General features: G+C 37.8%; 2 protein-coding genes across 4 annotated transcripts; one reads left to right on the forward strand and one right to left on the reverse strand.

The window, feature by feature from the left end:
* Positions 1-16: 16 nt before the first annotated feature.
* Positions 17-2,192, forward strand: aamdc (adipogenesis associated, Mth938 domain containing). Of its 2 annotated transcripts, none has more exons than XM_048168472.1 (4): positions 17-167; positions 616-758; positions 1,604-1,699; positions 1,780-2,192. In XM_048168472.1, exons 2-4 carry the CDS (start codon positions 627-629, stop codon positions 1,918-1,920), a joined length of 369 nt encoding a protein of 122 aa, XP_048024429.1. In that variant the 5' UTR covers positions 17-167; positions 616-626; the 3' UTR covers positions 1,921-2,192. The 2 variants fall into 2 exon arrangements, with proteins under 2 accessions (XP_048024429.1, XP_048024430.1); XM_048168473.1 differs by having other exon boundaries at positions 89-215.
* ints4 (integrator complex subunit 4) lies at positions 2,142-15,990 on the reverse strand. 2 transcript variants are annotated; one of them, XM_048168461.1, is made up of 23 exons: positions 15,834-15,990; positions 15,126-15,323; positions 14,806-14,923; positions 13,537-13,643; positions 13,162-13,365; positions 13,020-13,070; positions 12,315-12,403; positions 10,739-10,859; positions 10,575-10,646; positions 10,313-10,487; positions 10,015-10,220; positions 9,760-9,902; positions 9,556-9,671; positions 8,782-8,915; positions 7,926-8,092; positions 7,744-7,837; positions 7,159-7,239; positions 6,935-7,065; positions 6,793-6,852; positions 5,114-5,273; positions 4,867-5,010; positions 4,291-4,411; positions 2,142-2,491 (listed from the first exon to the last, which is right to left on the reverse strand). In XM_048168461.1, the coding sequence occupies exons 1-23, from the start codon at positions 15,885-15,887 to the stop codon at positions 2,304-2,306; spliced, it is 2,934 nt and encodes a 977-aa protein (XP_048024418.1). In that variant the 5' UTR covers positions 15,888-15,990; the 3' UTR covers positions 2,142-2,303. The 2 variants fall into 2 exon arrangements, with proteins under 2 accessions (XP_048024418.1, XP_048024419.1); XM_048168462.1 differs by having other exon boundaries at positions 15,126-15,320; positions 15,834-15,984.
* Positions 15,991-16,013: the final 23 nt, after the last annotated feature.

Here is a 16,013-nt window from a genome sequence, read left to right on the forward strand (position 1 = left end):
GAGGATGTGGACCATGCCGTTGACTGACTCCAGCTTTTGGTACGTCACTGAACGGCAGCCAATCAGCGTAGACGGCTGAAGCGTACGCCAGTGACGTACGTGGTGGGTGTGTCCGGCCGTCACATGAAGAGAAACACAACACAAGCAAGATTGAGTTGCAGTCCGAGGCAAGATTATATAATATAAATCAAAAATACATTCATAGTGCATGAGTTGTAAGTGTATTTAAAGATGTTTTTGTAATAAAATATTTAGTTGCATGAATACAAACCTCGTTTTAAATCAGAGAATGTAGATTTTGTTATATGCTTCTAAGTTGTGTAGGTTTATCATTTATAAATTGTATTTTAAGTTATTTAAATGTTTAAAAAGCAGTTAGGGTTGATTGGAGCGACATCTCGTACAACGATTGTGTCAGATGGTAATACTATGGTACTGAAAGATTTTTAACATATTTGATGTACCAATGTTTTTAATTGGCACTTGAAGTAACTAGCATGGTACTTGTCCAAAAAACATGGTAGTACAAAAGTAATATAGTATAATGCAATGTAAAAAGTCAAGAAAAAGACTTAACGAATAAATGCACCTGATTTGTCTTCCACTCCGTAACAGGAAAGCTGATCATGTCTTCTCCAGAGATTGCTTCCTTATCCTGGGGCCACATGAAGGTCAAAGGTTGCTCCGCATCCTATAAAGACTGTAAAGTGTGGCCGGGTGGCAGCCGTGCCTGGGACTGGCGTGAAACCGGCACAGATGTAAGATGAACACCAGATCACACTGTAAAATCATCCTCATCTTATTACATTATCTTCTTATAATTAGATATTTTCATAAAAATGGCAATGTATGCACTGTAAAATCTGATTTAGTATTCATTGCACTTTTATAATATATACACTTACTTTTATGCATTAGATGCTTTTATCCAAAGCAACTTGCAGTGCATTCTATTGCATTGGGAACTATGTAAAGACCCAAACATTAAAGGATTAGTCCACTTTTAAAAAAACTTTTCCTGATAATTTACTCCCATGTCATCCAGGATGTTCATGTCTTTCTTTCGTCAGTCGAAAAGAAATTAAGGTTTTTGATTAAAATATTCCAGGATTATTCTCTTTATAGTGGACTTCAATGGCCTCCAAACGGTTGAATGTCAAAATGACAGTTTCAGTGCAGCTTCAAAGGGCTTTAAATGATACCAGACAAGGAATAAGGGTCTTTTCTAGTGAAACGATCGGTCATTTAAAAAAAAAAAAAAATACAACTGTATATGCTTTATAAACACAAAATATCGCCTTGAACGTACTTCCTATTTCCACATTCTTCAAAACGCTTACGCTGTATATCCTACGCCTTTCGAATTCTACTTATGGGACGAACGCGGTGCCAGTTTCGTTTTTTTCCGCAAGTAGAAATTTATTTTCGACTGATGAAGGAAAGACATGAACATCTTGGATGGCATGGGGATGAGTAAATTATCAGGAAAAGTTTATTTAAAAGTGGACTAATCCTTTAATATGGTCTTGTAGTTCAACCAGTTTGCTTAAAATGTTATTTATTAGAGATCTGCCTAAATTAAGTGAATCTATGCTCCTGCCAGCATTATCCAGGTGTCCAGCCAGCTGATCTGGATGAGGTCCTGAGGAAAGGGGTGCAGACGCTGGTCATAGGAAGAGGAATGAGTGAAGCTCTACAGGTAGCATTGTGAATTGGTGATCAGCGCGGTCCATCATCTGAATATTTAAATCCTTAAATAACCTAATCTGTTTGTTTCAGGTGCCTCCCTCCACCTTAGATTATGTGAAGAATCAGGGTGTAGACGTCAGGGTGTTCCAGACCGAGCAGGCTGTTAAAGAATATAACGCTCTGGCAGGACAGGGAGCTAAAGTGGGCGGGGTTTTCCACTCCACCTGCTGATGACATCATTTACACAACCAGCTAATTAATTTAATGATGTGTTAAAAGTGCCTTACACTTCAAATTAACATTATTGTCTTACAAGATACTTAATTTGCACTCTGGGGTGTTGGCGGAAATTGTTTTCTTTCCTTTAATGAAAATGTTATTTGCTTTATCATTAATCGACTGTTCTTTGGATGTAGGCTGTGAAAATACCCCATTATCACACACACAAGTGATACAAATGAACAAAAACGATTTATTCAAGATAAAGCATAATTGTGAAAACATTTGATTTTGTGTTGGCTGTTAATTTCTCTCTCTCTCTCTCTTTCTCTCTCTCTCTCTCTCTCTCTGACACACACACACACACATATAGCCTGGATTCCTCTGTACACAGGTCAGCGACGAGCTGGTTTGGGCATAATGAATACTTTAACGGGTTTGCTGAGGTGGATTGTGCCCTCAATCGAGCTCTCGCTGGTGGGGAGACCGTCCATACTCTCGTTCCATGCAGGTTTAGAGACAGATAGTTTACAGCTGCTGGTGCTGTAGGCCAGAAGCAACCGCACTTCAATCTGACAGGGTTCTGAGAGTAAAAACACATAAACATGACATGTACTTCAGATTACATTCTACTTGACACTGGGACAGTAACAGATGGTACTCCTATGATATATATACACATTAAAGTACTACGGTATTTACATGGTACTCCAAGGTACTTTTGTTAGTGTAGTATACCAAAACACTTTAGTTGTAAATAATATCTTTCTGCAATTCGTTAGTCAGCTTTAAACATTATTTGCAAACAGTTTTACTTCAGTAATCCCAAGAATGTCCGTGCAAAACAGAATATTTAGTGAGAATGAAAAAACGTTAGGTTATAAATTACACTTTTTTCTTCTTCCTTGGAATAACATGCACTTATGAGTTGTACTGAATGCATTTCCACACTTATTAACATCAGAAGTATTTAAATTTTAAAAAAAGTTTAATGTACATTTATAACACTATTGAGTTTTATTACCTTCGTATTAAATTACAGAAAACTGTAAAAGTCTTGATTTTGGTTTTTGGGGTCTATTAGAATAAGGTTTCACGGTTGATTTTTTTTTTAAAAACATTTTTCCACATATTTGACAGTTGCAACACCTCACTTCCCAGTCTGTCAGTAACGCTCTGTTTAAAGGTGCGTTCACGCGGCCTTGTAATTCCTGTAGTTACGAGATTCTAGCTTGTAAAAAGCGTTCACGTCCTCGTAGAGATCGTAGTTACAGCTTGTAAGCTGGGAGTTTTCTGAAAGCTCCCAGATGTACCACGTGGCCACTGTACCACCTGACCGCTGTAGATTGATTTATTAGGCGTTGATAGTGGTGCCATGGAAACGCATAATTCCCAGTCCAAGGACCAAAAGGACGTGAACAGCTCCGAATATAACGTCACGTGTTGTCATTTCAAGATTCCGGTAAGTACGAGGTGACGTGAATGCAGCTTAATTCTGGTCTCTATGAAGCCCCTCCTTCCAAAAAGCACAACGTGCTCTGATTGGTCTGCTGGACCAGTGTGTTATGATTGGTCAACCGCTTTGAGCGGGTTTGGGAAATGTCATGCCCCTTACAATAATCATCACCAGGCTTCTCCCCTTTTTTGCGTATATCTTTAGCTGGAATTATTTAAATGATATTGTGTTCATTCCCGGAAGAAAAGTCAAGACTAGAGTCGAGGCTCCCCTCCCCTCAAATGCATAAAAGGAGCCCTTTACAGCTGCTGCATGAGTGTTTCTAATACTAACAGCTGAGGAAGTGACAGAAAATCTGACACCTAATAATGTTTTTTAATTTTTTTTTTTAAATCTCTTTTGGAAAGTCATAGAAACTCTATTGTGGACTTTTTCTATGCTATTGGGGCAAATGGGAAGGCAAAAATTATATTTGTTGTAGTTTCCGTTCACAACTATTGATGCTATATAACTAAATTATGCCTTCTGCTTCTGAGAACCTTTGGAAAAGTAAAAAAAAAAAAAGTATGAATAAATGGCATCAGTTTTGATTTGCTCCCTAGCAGAAATGCATTCAGCCTCAACCGAGGTGCTCAGTATTCTTCTGGTCACACAGACACAGATATAAAATAACTCGAGCAATACGCCGCCTTGTTGGACTAGATGCAGTTCTATTTATATCTGTGGAACCGTGAAGGGTTCATGCTGTTAGCTACCAGCAGAGAAGGATTTGTCTTGGTGTTTGCAACATTATGTTATACAAGGACAAGACACAAAGAATAGTTTCTGCATAATGATGCTTGACCAAAAATATACAACTGATGCCTTGATGTGCATGTGTCTGTTACAATCAGCAGAAAAAGACACATTTCAGAAAGGATACGTACCTGTCCAGGCAGAATGAGAGAGATAAACCTGTGTGATCAGTCGCACACGTCCGGGTCCTGGGGTCCTGAAATCTCCAGGTTTGGGGTGGATTATGTGAGACTGTCCATCTGGATACAGCACCTGTGGGAGGATGAAGAAAAAAGTTGATGATCATTGTAAATTGTACACAAATTGAATTAAACTGATTTAAAGCAAATTTGAAATGCTCTATGTAATTTTATGCCCAAAACAATGACAGAATATTGACATTTATGCAATGGGCAGACACTTTTATCCAACGCGACTTGCAATGCATTCAGGTAAAATTCTTAACAGTTCATGAATTCCCTGGGGATCAAACCCATGACCTTGGCATCGCTTGTGCCATGCGCTACTGTTTGAGCAACAGGAATATGTAAGGTGGTATTTGAATGTATGACTTAGGAATGATTGGATGGTGAAATGTGTCTACAAATGATTGAAAAGCTGAAGTCCTTTCAAAAAAACTTGAATGTGCATTATGAAAATAGAGTCATTTTTTCTTTCTTTGTTTTTATGTGATTTAACCGAAAAGAAATGAGGTTAAAGCATCTAACCTGCACTTTGACTGTCATCTGTGGGTCTTGTATATGTTCAAGAGTAGCATCTATATCTAACGCCACCACCAGACCGGAGGTGAATCTCAAAGGGTTGTCTGATTCTCCTGTCGGCTCAATAATCGTCGCTGACGCCCTGTGGATCTGACAAACCAAAATAAATAGAAAAAGGGATTATCCAACAAATGTTTGGGAACAAATAATCTATTTCCTATATTTTCTTGAAGCTGTTTGTGCGTAAGCGCACCTGCTCAGGTAGTTTGAGATGGATAAATCTGCTTTGCCGCAGTGTGGTCTGAAAGATTTTAACCAGATCAAGAGGTTTGCAGGACGTCAGCCTGGGCATCAACTCTAGGAGTTTCTCCACAAAACTGTCCTGGAAATGAGGCAACTCTGTCATGAAGAGCCTGAGAATGGAAAGACAAGAATATTCAGACATAGATACACATAGATCAAGATTTGATGCATTTATAACACAGCATCTTTGAGTAAGGACAAGCTCACACTACTGGACTACATGAATTGCTGTTGTGCTCATACTGCACCAGTGTTTCCCAACCCTGTTCCTGGAGGCACACTAACAGTGCACATTTTCCAAATCTTCCTAATCAAACTGATTCAACTCATCAGTTCGTTAGTAGAAACTCCAAGACCAGAAATATATGGTTCAGATAAGGGAGACATTCAAAATGTGTACTGTTGGTGTGCCTCCAGGAACAGGGTTGGGAAACACCGCACTACACAACAAGGTTTCTTGTCATCTGTTGTTGTCTTGTCATAGCAGCATGCATTCTACACAACGCAACGCTGATGAGTAGGGTTGGGAATCGAAAATTGTTTCCAATTTTGGAATCGGATACTTGTTGTAAAAAATAAAATTTCGATTCCTCTTATTAATTCCTTTGTGTGCATTTTAATATAAAATTTAAACTTATTCAAGCACGTCTTTTTACACTTGAACGAACAAATACATACAAAAATGTCAAAATATCCTCAAAAACACAGTTGGCTATAAACGTAAAAAGTTGACAAAGAAAACGCATTATAGTGGATCTGTGAAGCTCTTAAAGTGACAGCAGCCTAATATTCCTGCTGCAGTCTCAATAATAACGTTAATCAAAAGCTGCGTTTCCACCGCAGGAACTTTCCCCAGGAACTAAGGACTCTGGGGTGGTACTCTGTGTGTTTCGATCGCAGGGACCAGGGTCTAAATGAAGTTCTGGATAAAAATTTCCCCTTCAGAAAGTCCCTGCTCACGAGGTAGTACTTTTTCAAAGTTCAGGAACTTTCAGGGTTGGGACGTGGGCACTGAACATACTGATTGGTTGACTCCACACAGTATTTTATTTCCATTTTTAAAAGTCTGTTGTGGTACGTGCAGTAAGAGTTGTTTGCTATTCGAATCAACAATGGAGTTAAAAAAATACGACCGACAATGGGGTTCAGGCTTTATTAAGCTTATATTGCGGAGGACAAAATCCAGTGGGAAATGGAAAGTTGGGCGCAGTCCTACGTCACCAGACTAATTTTATGGTACTTTAGACCGTGATGGAAACGAAGACAACAAAGGGTCTGGGGGAAAAAAGTTCCTGGGACAAATCGTTCCAGGTCATTTCGGTGAAAACGCGGCTAAACAACAAAAGACAGAGAAAATTCACTTGCTGTTCTTGACTGAATAACTTTTATAACTATATTTGTATTGTATATTTTATTTATAAAGTGTATATTTTAGTTATGAAGTGATCGCTCAAGAAACGCTCAGATCATGTTGCTGCTCATACTTAGCGAGCACCGGTGACCGCAACGAGCATCAATTTGGCCGTGATCCAGGGGGTTTTGTCGCAGACCTTGGAAATCTGTCTGTGACAGCAAAATCCAGCCAAAAGTCGTGTTGTGTGAGCTTGCCTTAACATGAAGTGTTTTTACCTTTGAAACGACTCCACATCCTGCAGGAACTTCTCACAAATGCCAATAACACGATCAACTCTGTTATTCAGAAGAGTAAAGATCATCAGTTTCAAATCTTTAAGATTTTTTTGCTTTAGAAAGTTTATTAGTAAGTGCTGACCCTCGTTTGGATCGTGCGGTTAGGATGAGCTGCAACGCTTTCGCCTGCAGTCGGACGTTGTGAATAGTAGCAATCTGCTGCGTCTCCAGACCACTGTACAAGAACTCCAGCTTATAGGTCTCATCCAGGATCTGTCGCACATCACAAATGATAACAATAATACATCAGTAGTCAAATGTTTTGGTGGGACAGCTGTGGTTTAAATTAACTTGGGTAGGATATACCTGTCGAGCGGCTGTTGAAACTTTGGCGTTCTGTTTAAGACAGAGCGGAACAGCCATGGTCCATAACTTCTCCTGAAGTGCCTGGGGTTGAAAGAAAATACAAATTATGGATAAGCCTGTTGAATAGTACAAAGGTTTGGGGTCGGTAAGATATTTTTCATGTTTTTGAAAGAAGCCTCTGATGCTCATCAAAGCTAAAAAATAAAGTAAATTAAAAAAGTGGTCAAAGTTTGATCAGAAATACTAAAAACTTTAATAACTGTTTTGTATTTTTATATATTTTAAAATCAAATTTATTTCTGTGATGCAAAGCTGAATTTTCAGCATCATTACTCTAGACAGTGTCACATGATCATTCAGAAATCATTCTAATATGTTGATTTGCTGCTCAAGATGTTGTGCTGCTTCATATTTTTGTGGAAACTGTGATGCATTTTTTCAGGATTCTTTGATGAATAGAAAGTTCAAAAGCACAGCATTTATTTGAAATAGAAATCTTAATTATAAATGTCTTTACTGTAATTTCTGATAAATTTAATGCATCCTTGTTGAATAAAAGTATTAGCGCAGTATATTTGTATTCACCTTGGTAAGCAGTAGTTGGCAGCGCAGATATGTGGCACAGAAATCTGCAGAACCGGCCAACTCAGTCTGCAGCTCCCCCAACCGCTGCAGATCTCTGCATGTGACAAATAAAAATCATCTTTACAAACACCTTATTGAGAGGCCTGAAAATAATCTAGGTGTAGTTTATTAAAGGTTTGAACCTGATGGTAAACTCCAGGAGATCTTGAGCACCAGGTGTTTCCAGGTTCTGAAGGGCGCTGACCCGAATTAGACTGTCCTGAAGGAAGTTCTGTGCTGAATCCAGACTGCCTGAACCTACACCAGATGCCTCCAGACCTGAACTAGCAGTCTGCTTTCTGCCTGGCAACTGAGAGAGAAAACATACACAAAAGATATGGAAGATAAATAAAGAAATGAATGAATCATACATTGATAAAACAAGTATTTAATGAGTCTCATAGGGCTTTATTACAGCACTAAAATAGCATACACAAAGGTTTGGGGTCAATAAGAATTTTTTTAATATTTAAAGTCTCATAGGCTCATCAGGGCTGCATTTATTTGATCAAAAATACAGCAATATTGTGAAATATTAACTTTTTTTTAAATAACTCTTGTATTTAAATATATTTTAAAATGTTCTCATTGTTCCTGTGACGGCAAAGCTGAATTTTCAGCATCATTACTCCAGTCTTCAGTGTCTAATGATCCTTCAGAAGTTATTCTAATATGCTGATTTGCTGCTCAAGGCATGTATTAATGTTATTATTAGTGTTTAAAACAGTTGTGCTGCTTCATATTTTTGTGGAAACCGTGATACTTTTTATTTTATTCTTTGATGGATAGTTCAAAAGAACAGCATTTATTTCAGACAGAAATCTTTTGCATCATTAATGTCTTTACTGTCAATTTTGATCTATTTAATGCATCTTTGCTGAATAAAAATATCAACTTCTTTCAAAAAAAAAAAAAAAAAAATCATACTGACCTCAAACGTCTAAACGACAGTGTATATTATATTTAAATAGAATAAAAGGCTGCAGGCAGGTTTCTCACTCTGAGGTGTGGAACCAGGTGGGACAAGCTGTCACGCAGGTAGGCGTAGTGCCGGAACGTGTGATCTGAGAATAGAGCTGGCATGGTGGGACAGGATTTGGCTGCGTTGAAGACCAGAACTAAAACAGCAATGTCTGAACACACTCGGGTCAGGAAAATAAGCATTTGAACAGACACATCTCTGAACACACAGGCAGCAGAAATTATGAAAATCACAGAAAACTGTGAACAGCAAATAAACACATGAAATCAGATGTTTGGAAATGTGTTTAAGCCTGAATATTCATATTCAGATTAACTTCTGTCATTCGGGATTCAATGCAAATTACATCTGTTGTATTATTCATCACTTTTAAAGGGATAAAGGGATAATTCAACCAAAAATGAAAATTCTGTCATCGTTCACTCCCCCTCAAGTTGTTCCAAACCTGTATGAGTTTCTTTCTTCTGTCGAACACAAAGGAAGATATTTGGAAGAATGTTAGTAACCAAGGAGATTTCGCCCACCCATTGACTACCATAAGGAAAATAATAGTATGGAAATCAATGGGGGGCGAGAGCTGCTTAATTATAAACATTCTTCCAAATATCTTTCTTTGCGTACAGCAGAACAAAGAAATTTCTACAGGTTTGGAACAACTTGAGGGGGAGTAAATGATGACAGAATTTTCATTTTTGGATGAACCATCCCTTTAACAAAACCAAAGTCTAAATGTAAATACTTATGTAAATAGTAATATGCATTGACATTGTCATATCAAATGTGCAGGATACAGGCAGGGTCGTCCATGTCTGGTTCTGGAGTGTCAAAATACGGATGTGTGCTTAGTAGCTCAGGGACAATCGGCAGCACTAGGGTCGGGTGTCGAGCACCGAGAAACTTCAAACATCTGGATTGAAGGGGGAAAAAAAAGAAGAAGACTAAGAATGGGACCGAATGCCAGTGAGAAACAGACAGGAACAGCCACTGGAACTCACTTCCAGACTGAGTTGCGGTCAGTTGGGTACTTGGTGAGGTTCTTCAGGAGTTCCAGGAGGGCCAGCTGGATGCACTCCTTAGTGGACACATTAGTGTAACACAGCAACTCATGCAGGGCCTCGCGAATGTCCCGCGACGAGTCCTGTAATGAATGTTCAATTAATTGGCCTGATATAAGGGCTGCCGTGCTTGTTTATAGGGCTTCACAATTTGGCAAAAAATTGCGATTATATTTAAATACGATCCAATCGCACCTCCAGTACAGCAAGGACAGTGTCCAGCTGGTCTTCTCTGAGGGTGATGTGAGTCGAGATCTGTCGCAACACATGGATGGACTGCAGCCGCACCTCCTCGATTTCATCATTAAACATGTCCACCAGGAAGTCAAGACATTTTTCAGCAAAGCTTGGTGACGATTGGGCGAGGGAACAGAGCGCCTCTACCGCAGCGATACGCACCTCTGTGAAAAACGATACCAAATGAATAAACGGGCTCTGGTACAAATTGCTAAAAATGTCCTCAAAAATAATGGCTGTGTTTTGAAATACATACCGTACATCTCGTCTTCCAGCCCGTGAACAAACGCCCCACAGGCTCCAGAGTCGATGAGGTTTACACCGGTAGTGTCGACTTTCTCTTTGGGAGCGTCGTCGGCCCATCGCCGTCCAGACGAGAACTCTCCAGAAGCGTACAACTCTTTTGCTCGCTCATGAGCAGTACGTTTCCTCTAAGATAGAATGAGAACATAATTTTTTTAATATTTCTTGAATGTTTGTTTTTTGTGTGCTTTTCATCATTTGATGTGTGTAAATACCCTGAGATCTGACATCAGCTTCTTGTCCAAAGTCTGCTCCAGAAAATGAGGGCTGACTTGGTGCATTGAGCCCTGAGAGAGAGAGTGAAACAGTTAGATGGACAAGTGATAAGAAATTAATCATGTGGCTATGCATATATGCTACAAACACACCCAAAACTTACCAGCAGTTTTGCAGCTTGCACTCTGACTACCCACGAACCATCACTGACCATGTGACAGATCTTCCCAAAGGAGTCGTCCACCAGTCGGATCTCCTCATTGGAGGAGGGGATGGGAACAATGCTGTTATTGCACAAGACAGTTCAGTGTTCAAATCCATGTTTTTTTTTAAAGTTATATTTATGGGCTTTTTGTGCCTTTATTTGGAGAGGACAGCAGAGAGCAGACAGGAAAGCACTGGGCAGAGAGAGGGAGGCAAGGGACCTCGAGACGGGAATCGAACTCAGGTCGCCGTAAACGCATTTGCACCATATGTCGGCGCACTAACCACTAGGCTATCGGCACCGACTTCAAATCTATGTTAAAAAGGTTTCATCCTTGAATTTCTTGAATTGAAACTACCATAAGAAAGCAAAAAAGCGATGGCTGCAATTACCTACTCTTAAAGACTGGTTGGACATACTACATTATAATATGTGATGGAGAAATTCATCTATGCTTAAGATTAAAACTTGTTTACACTAATATGGAGAGTTTGGATACGTACTATGAGTATATAACCCTATATAACCAGATTTTGTTTAGCAACAAATACTATTCAATTACTATCTTCTGAATGTTGGGAAAATAATGTTTTTGGTTGCTGGTTTGTATGTCAGTTTAGTTTGGATTGGATTGATTTTTTTTTTAAGGATTATTTAAATTTAAAATGAAAATTACCCCAAGATTTACTCACCCTCAAGCCATCCTAGGTGTATATGACTTTCTTTCTGATGAACACAATTGGAGTTATATTAATAAATGTCCTGACACATCCGAGCTTTATAATGGCAGAGAAGAGGACCCATGAGTATGAAGCTCAAGAAAGTGCATCCACCCATCATAAACATACTCCACACGGCTCCGGGGGGTTAATAAAGGCATTTTGAAGCAAAGCAATGCATTCGTGTAAGAAAAATATCCAAATTTAAGTTATAAAGTAAAATATCTAGTTTCCACCAGACCACCTTTCTTATTCAACTTACGAAGAAAGTGTAATGCCTCTCGCAGTTCAAAACACTTACACTATGTCCTACGTAAAAAGTTTTTTGTAAGTTGAATACGGAAGGAGGTCATACCCCCTGGAGCGGTGTGGATGGATCCACTTTCTTGAGCTTTATACTCATTGGTCCCGTTCACTGCCATTATAAAGCATGGATGCATCAGGATATTTATTAATATAACTCAGATTGTGTTCATCAGGAAGAAGAAAGTCATATACACCTATAGGATGGCTTGATGGTGAGTAAATCTTGGGGTAATTTTCATTTTAAATTGAACTAATCCTTTAAGGGAATGTGTAGGTTTTATCTCAGCTAAGGGTATGATAATATGTCCATTTGTTATAAGTGGAAAATATTTGTTATGTCATGTGATTAAGTAACACATTTTGCAATGTTTGTATCTCACTATACTTTTTGGATAAATAAATAAGAATTATAATTAAAAAGTGCATGCTTAAATAAACAATATGTCAGAGAAGAATGCACATATAACAATGCCAAAAACACAGAAAGCTAGTAAAAATTGACCCTCTACCTCTCAGGATAAAGCTGGCTCAGAACCCAAACCATCTGAACCGCTGCTGAGCGAACCTGCTCATAATCATCACTCAAGAGCTTACAGGCCTGTCCAAGAGATGAAACATTCATAAGTTAGTTATTAAAGATTCCTTTTGTAATCTCATGCTCAATATAATGATTAATTTAAAACATACACTACCGTTCAAAGGTTTGGGGTCAGTAAGTTTTTTTTATTTTTATTTTTTTGAAAGAAATTAATACTTTTATTCAGCAAGGATGCCTTACATTGATTTATAATGTTACAAATGATTTCTATTTCAATTAAATGCAGTTCTTTTGAATTTTTTATTCATAAAAGAATCCTGAAAATTTTTTCCACGAAAATATGGAGCAGCTCAACTACTTTCAACATTGATAATAATAAGAAATGTTTCTTGATCAGCAAATCAGCATTAGAATGATTTCTGAAGGATCATGTGACACTGAAGACTGGAGTAATGACGCTGAAAATTCAGCTTTGCATCACAGGGATAAATTATATTTTTAAATACATTTTAATAGAAAACGGTTAATTTAAACTGTAATCATATTTTACAATATTACTGTTTTTACTGTATTTTTAATCAAATAAATGCAGCCTTGGTGAGCAGAAGAGACAAACCCCAAATTGACAAACCCCAAACTTAAATGGTAGTGTAAGATTATTATAATTTGTCTTGACCTGGTTATAAATAGTCTGTTGAATTTTCATCCCTCTTTCATGTAGTTGCAGCTGATGGGAGAAAGAAAAACACACAGGTCATTTAAAGAAAGTGGCAATAAATGCAGTTTTAACAACACATTATTCAACAGAGCCCATGTACCATGGCTTTGATGGCAGCGGTGCGGACACGAGGGTCCTGGTCCTGAAAATAGTCGCTGATCAAACTCTGTACATCCCGTATGGGTGACGTTTGTGCTCCAAGTCCGGCATCAGTCTCTTTACTGAGAGGCTTATCAACCGTCCCCAGACAGCCCAAGAGCTGGAGACACTTATTTCTCACCCCAAAATAAGTGCTTGAGAGATGCTGAGGTAAAATGGGGCATCAAAGTAAAATATTAAAAAATAATCATAATTCAGATTCAGAATAATATAAAAGCTGTTAAAAAGCTTATGAAATCAGTATGAATATTGGCACTGCCAAAAAGTATGATTGCAGTATTATAGGAATGGAAGAAATCTTAGTTATTGCAGTCACCTTGCAGGCCACATCTATAAGTCTCTGAATGACAGCGATCTTGTCTGGGAGTTGAGTACCAATGATCAGTAGCGTGTCCAGCAGCTGCGCCAGAACCTGATGAGACTCTAAAACACAAATGAAATTCTTAGAAAAATCCAATTTCCACACAAGATTAACCCAAACTAATCTACCCAGACTAGAAAAGCATATTCACACCACCTTGCATTAAAGGTGCCCTAGAACCAGTTTTAACAAGACGTAATATAAGTCTAAGGTGTCCCCTGAACGTGTCTGTGAAGTTTCAGCTCAAAATACCCCATAGATTTTTTTTAATTAATTTTTTTAACTGCCTATTTTGAGCCATAATTATATATGCACTGATTCAGTGCGCGGCCCCTTTAAATCTCACGCTCCCCCGCCCCCGAGCTCTCGACTGCCTTAAACAGCATAAACAAAGTTCACACGGCTAATATAACCCTCAAAATGGATCTTTACAAAGTGTTCGTCATGCATGCTGATATTTAAAAATATCACTATAAATGTTATCATGGATCATGTCAGTTATTATTGCTCCATCTGCCATTTTTCGCTGTTGTTCTTGCTTGCTTACCTAGTCTGTTAATACTGGCTGCCCTTGTGTAATGCCTTGAACATGAGCTGGCATATGCAAATATTGGGGGCGTGCATATTAATGATCCCGACTGTTACGTAACAGTCGGTGTTATGTTGAGATTCGCCTGTTTTTCGGAGGTCTTTTAAACAAATGAGATTTATATAAGAAGGAGGAAACAATGGAGTTTGAGACTCACTGTATGTCATTTCCATGTACTGAACTCTTGTTATTTAACTATGCCGAGGTAAATTCAATTTTTCATGTTAATTTTAGTTAAATATATAGTAATTTTATCTGCTTTTGTCATTTTATTTTATTTTATTTTATTTAAATATTGCTATTCAGGTTTAATGTACTTTTCAGTTTTGGTTTTATTTATTTTCAGTTAATAATTTTAGTACTTCAACTCACACTTATTTCAGTTCATAACCAAGGCAACATTTCTAATTTTCATTAATTTAAGTTTTTTAACTAATATTTATATGTTATTTCAGATTTATTTCAATTAATAGAATTTAAACTAGTCTTAATTTGAATTATCAATATTAACTCTGCCCAGCATATCCTTAAATTTATATATGTGATAATGTACATTAAATTAAGTGTAACTCATTCAATCAAGACATTTATACTGTCAAATAAATTTTTAAACAGTCTTATGATTTTATACTTACTTTCATTGTTGAGAGTGTTTATAGCATCGTCTACTATGCAGTCTGGAGCGAAGCCTTGGGTTTTTGATAATAAACCCAGCAGAGAGGCGATCTTCAGCCTGACAGAGTTATCAGACTCCTGTAGACCACATCACCATAAACACATATAAAGACACAGTTGTTAAATATAATAACTCATCTTACTTTTTGTTATAAACACATAAACTGGAATGTGCAAGTGTCTCACTTTTTTTTTTTTTTTTTTTTTAAGTGTGGGTGGTAAATATTTAATATCAGTATCAAGAAACGTGTATTTGAATGTTTCATGAAGTTTCTGATACCTTGTAATAATGCTCGAGCAGTATGCGCACGACTCCCTCCACACTCTCGGCCTCTACGGGCTTTCGTGCAAAACTCAGCAGGTACTGCAGAGCATCAGTGGGGTTGCTGGCTTTACACAGGTCAATGTGAAGAGCGGCTGATTTACTGGGTTTGGTCAGTCGAAGTTTCTTTGTAGGAACCTCCTCAAGAGACACCTGCTGTGAATAGATGACAACATGATTAAAAACATAATCTAATTTATAATAAGGAATTTCAAAAAGCCTGATATAATAATTGAGAAAAAGAATAACTGAGTCTTAGTCCTGATATTTCAGGTATTTTGTGAAAAAGGTCTCAGACACAACCATGAAGGAATTTAACATTTATACAGTTATTTATATATTAACTTCAGCATCACCAACAACACACAAGTTAAATATTAGGCCTAATATAAAAATTGACAGGGAAATGTTGAGTGGGAAATGTCAGTGGGACGAGGAAAATATATAAATGTACGTATAAAAATGTATAAAAGTTGACTAAAACAATCACACCCAAACAAATATGAAAAAAATGCCGTTGTCATTACAATAATAATGAATACACACTAATGCTAAAGGCTAAATATGCTTTGCATTTATTCGAATATCATCACATATAATTATATTCCGCAACCAACACATATTTTATGATATTATATGATCAATATGTATGATTTACGTGTTCACCTGAGAAACTTTAGAGAATTCCTCATAAACTCGTTTTTTCAGATGAGCTGCCATAGCGGTGTTTATCCGCTCCTGCACTTCTTCACGCTCGCCCTAATCAGTGGCGTCAGAACTTTGAGGTGGAACAGCGACGCCACATGGACGGAAGTCTTCAAAAATCACTCTAGGACAGTTCTGTGA

The sequence above is a fragment of the Megalobrama amblycephala genome, linkage group LG19 (assembly GCF_018812025.1).
Source record: "Megalobrama amblycephala isolate DHTTF-2021 linkage group LG19, ASM1881202v1, whole genome shotgun sequence".
Classification (NCBI taxonomy): Eukaryota; Metazoa; Chordata; class Actinopteri; order Cypriniformes; family Xenocyprididae; genus Megalobrama; species Megalobrama amblycephala.

Bases quoted from the DNA above. Each gene is read 5' to 3' on its own strand.
- ints4 (XM_048168461.1), bottom strand. From the start codon at position 15,887: ATGGCAGCTCATCTGAAAAAACGAGTTTATGAGGAATTCTCTAAAGTT. The intron at 10,488-10,574 runs GTATTTACACAC...ATTCTATCTTAG, and splicing joins AGCTGATGTCAGATCTCAGG to AGGAAACGTACTGCTCATGA. The intron at 7,240-7,743 runs GTGAATACAAAT...TTTCAACCCCAG, and splicing joins GCCAACTACTGCTTACCAAG to GCACTTCAGGAGAAGTTATG.
- aamdc (XM_048168472.1), top strand. From the start codon at position 627: ATGTCTTCTCCAGAGATTGCTTCCTTATCCTGGGGCCACATGAAGGTC. The intron at 759-1,603 runs GTAAGATGAACA...TGCTCCTGCCAG, and splicing joins GGCGTGAAACCGGCACAGAT to CATTATCCAGGTGTCCAGCC. The intron at 1,700-1,779 runs GTAGCATTGTGA...TGTTTGTTTCAG, and splicing joins GAATGAGTGAAGCTCTACAG to GTGCCTCCCTCCACCTTAGA.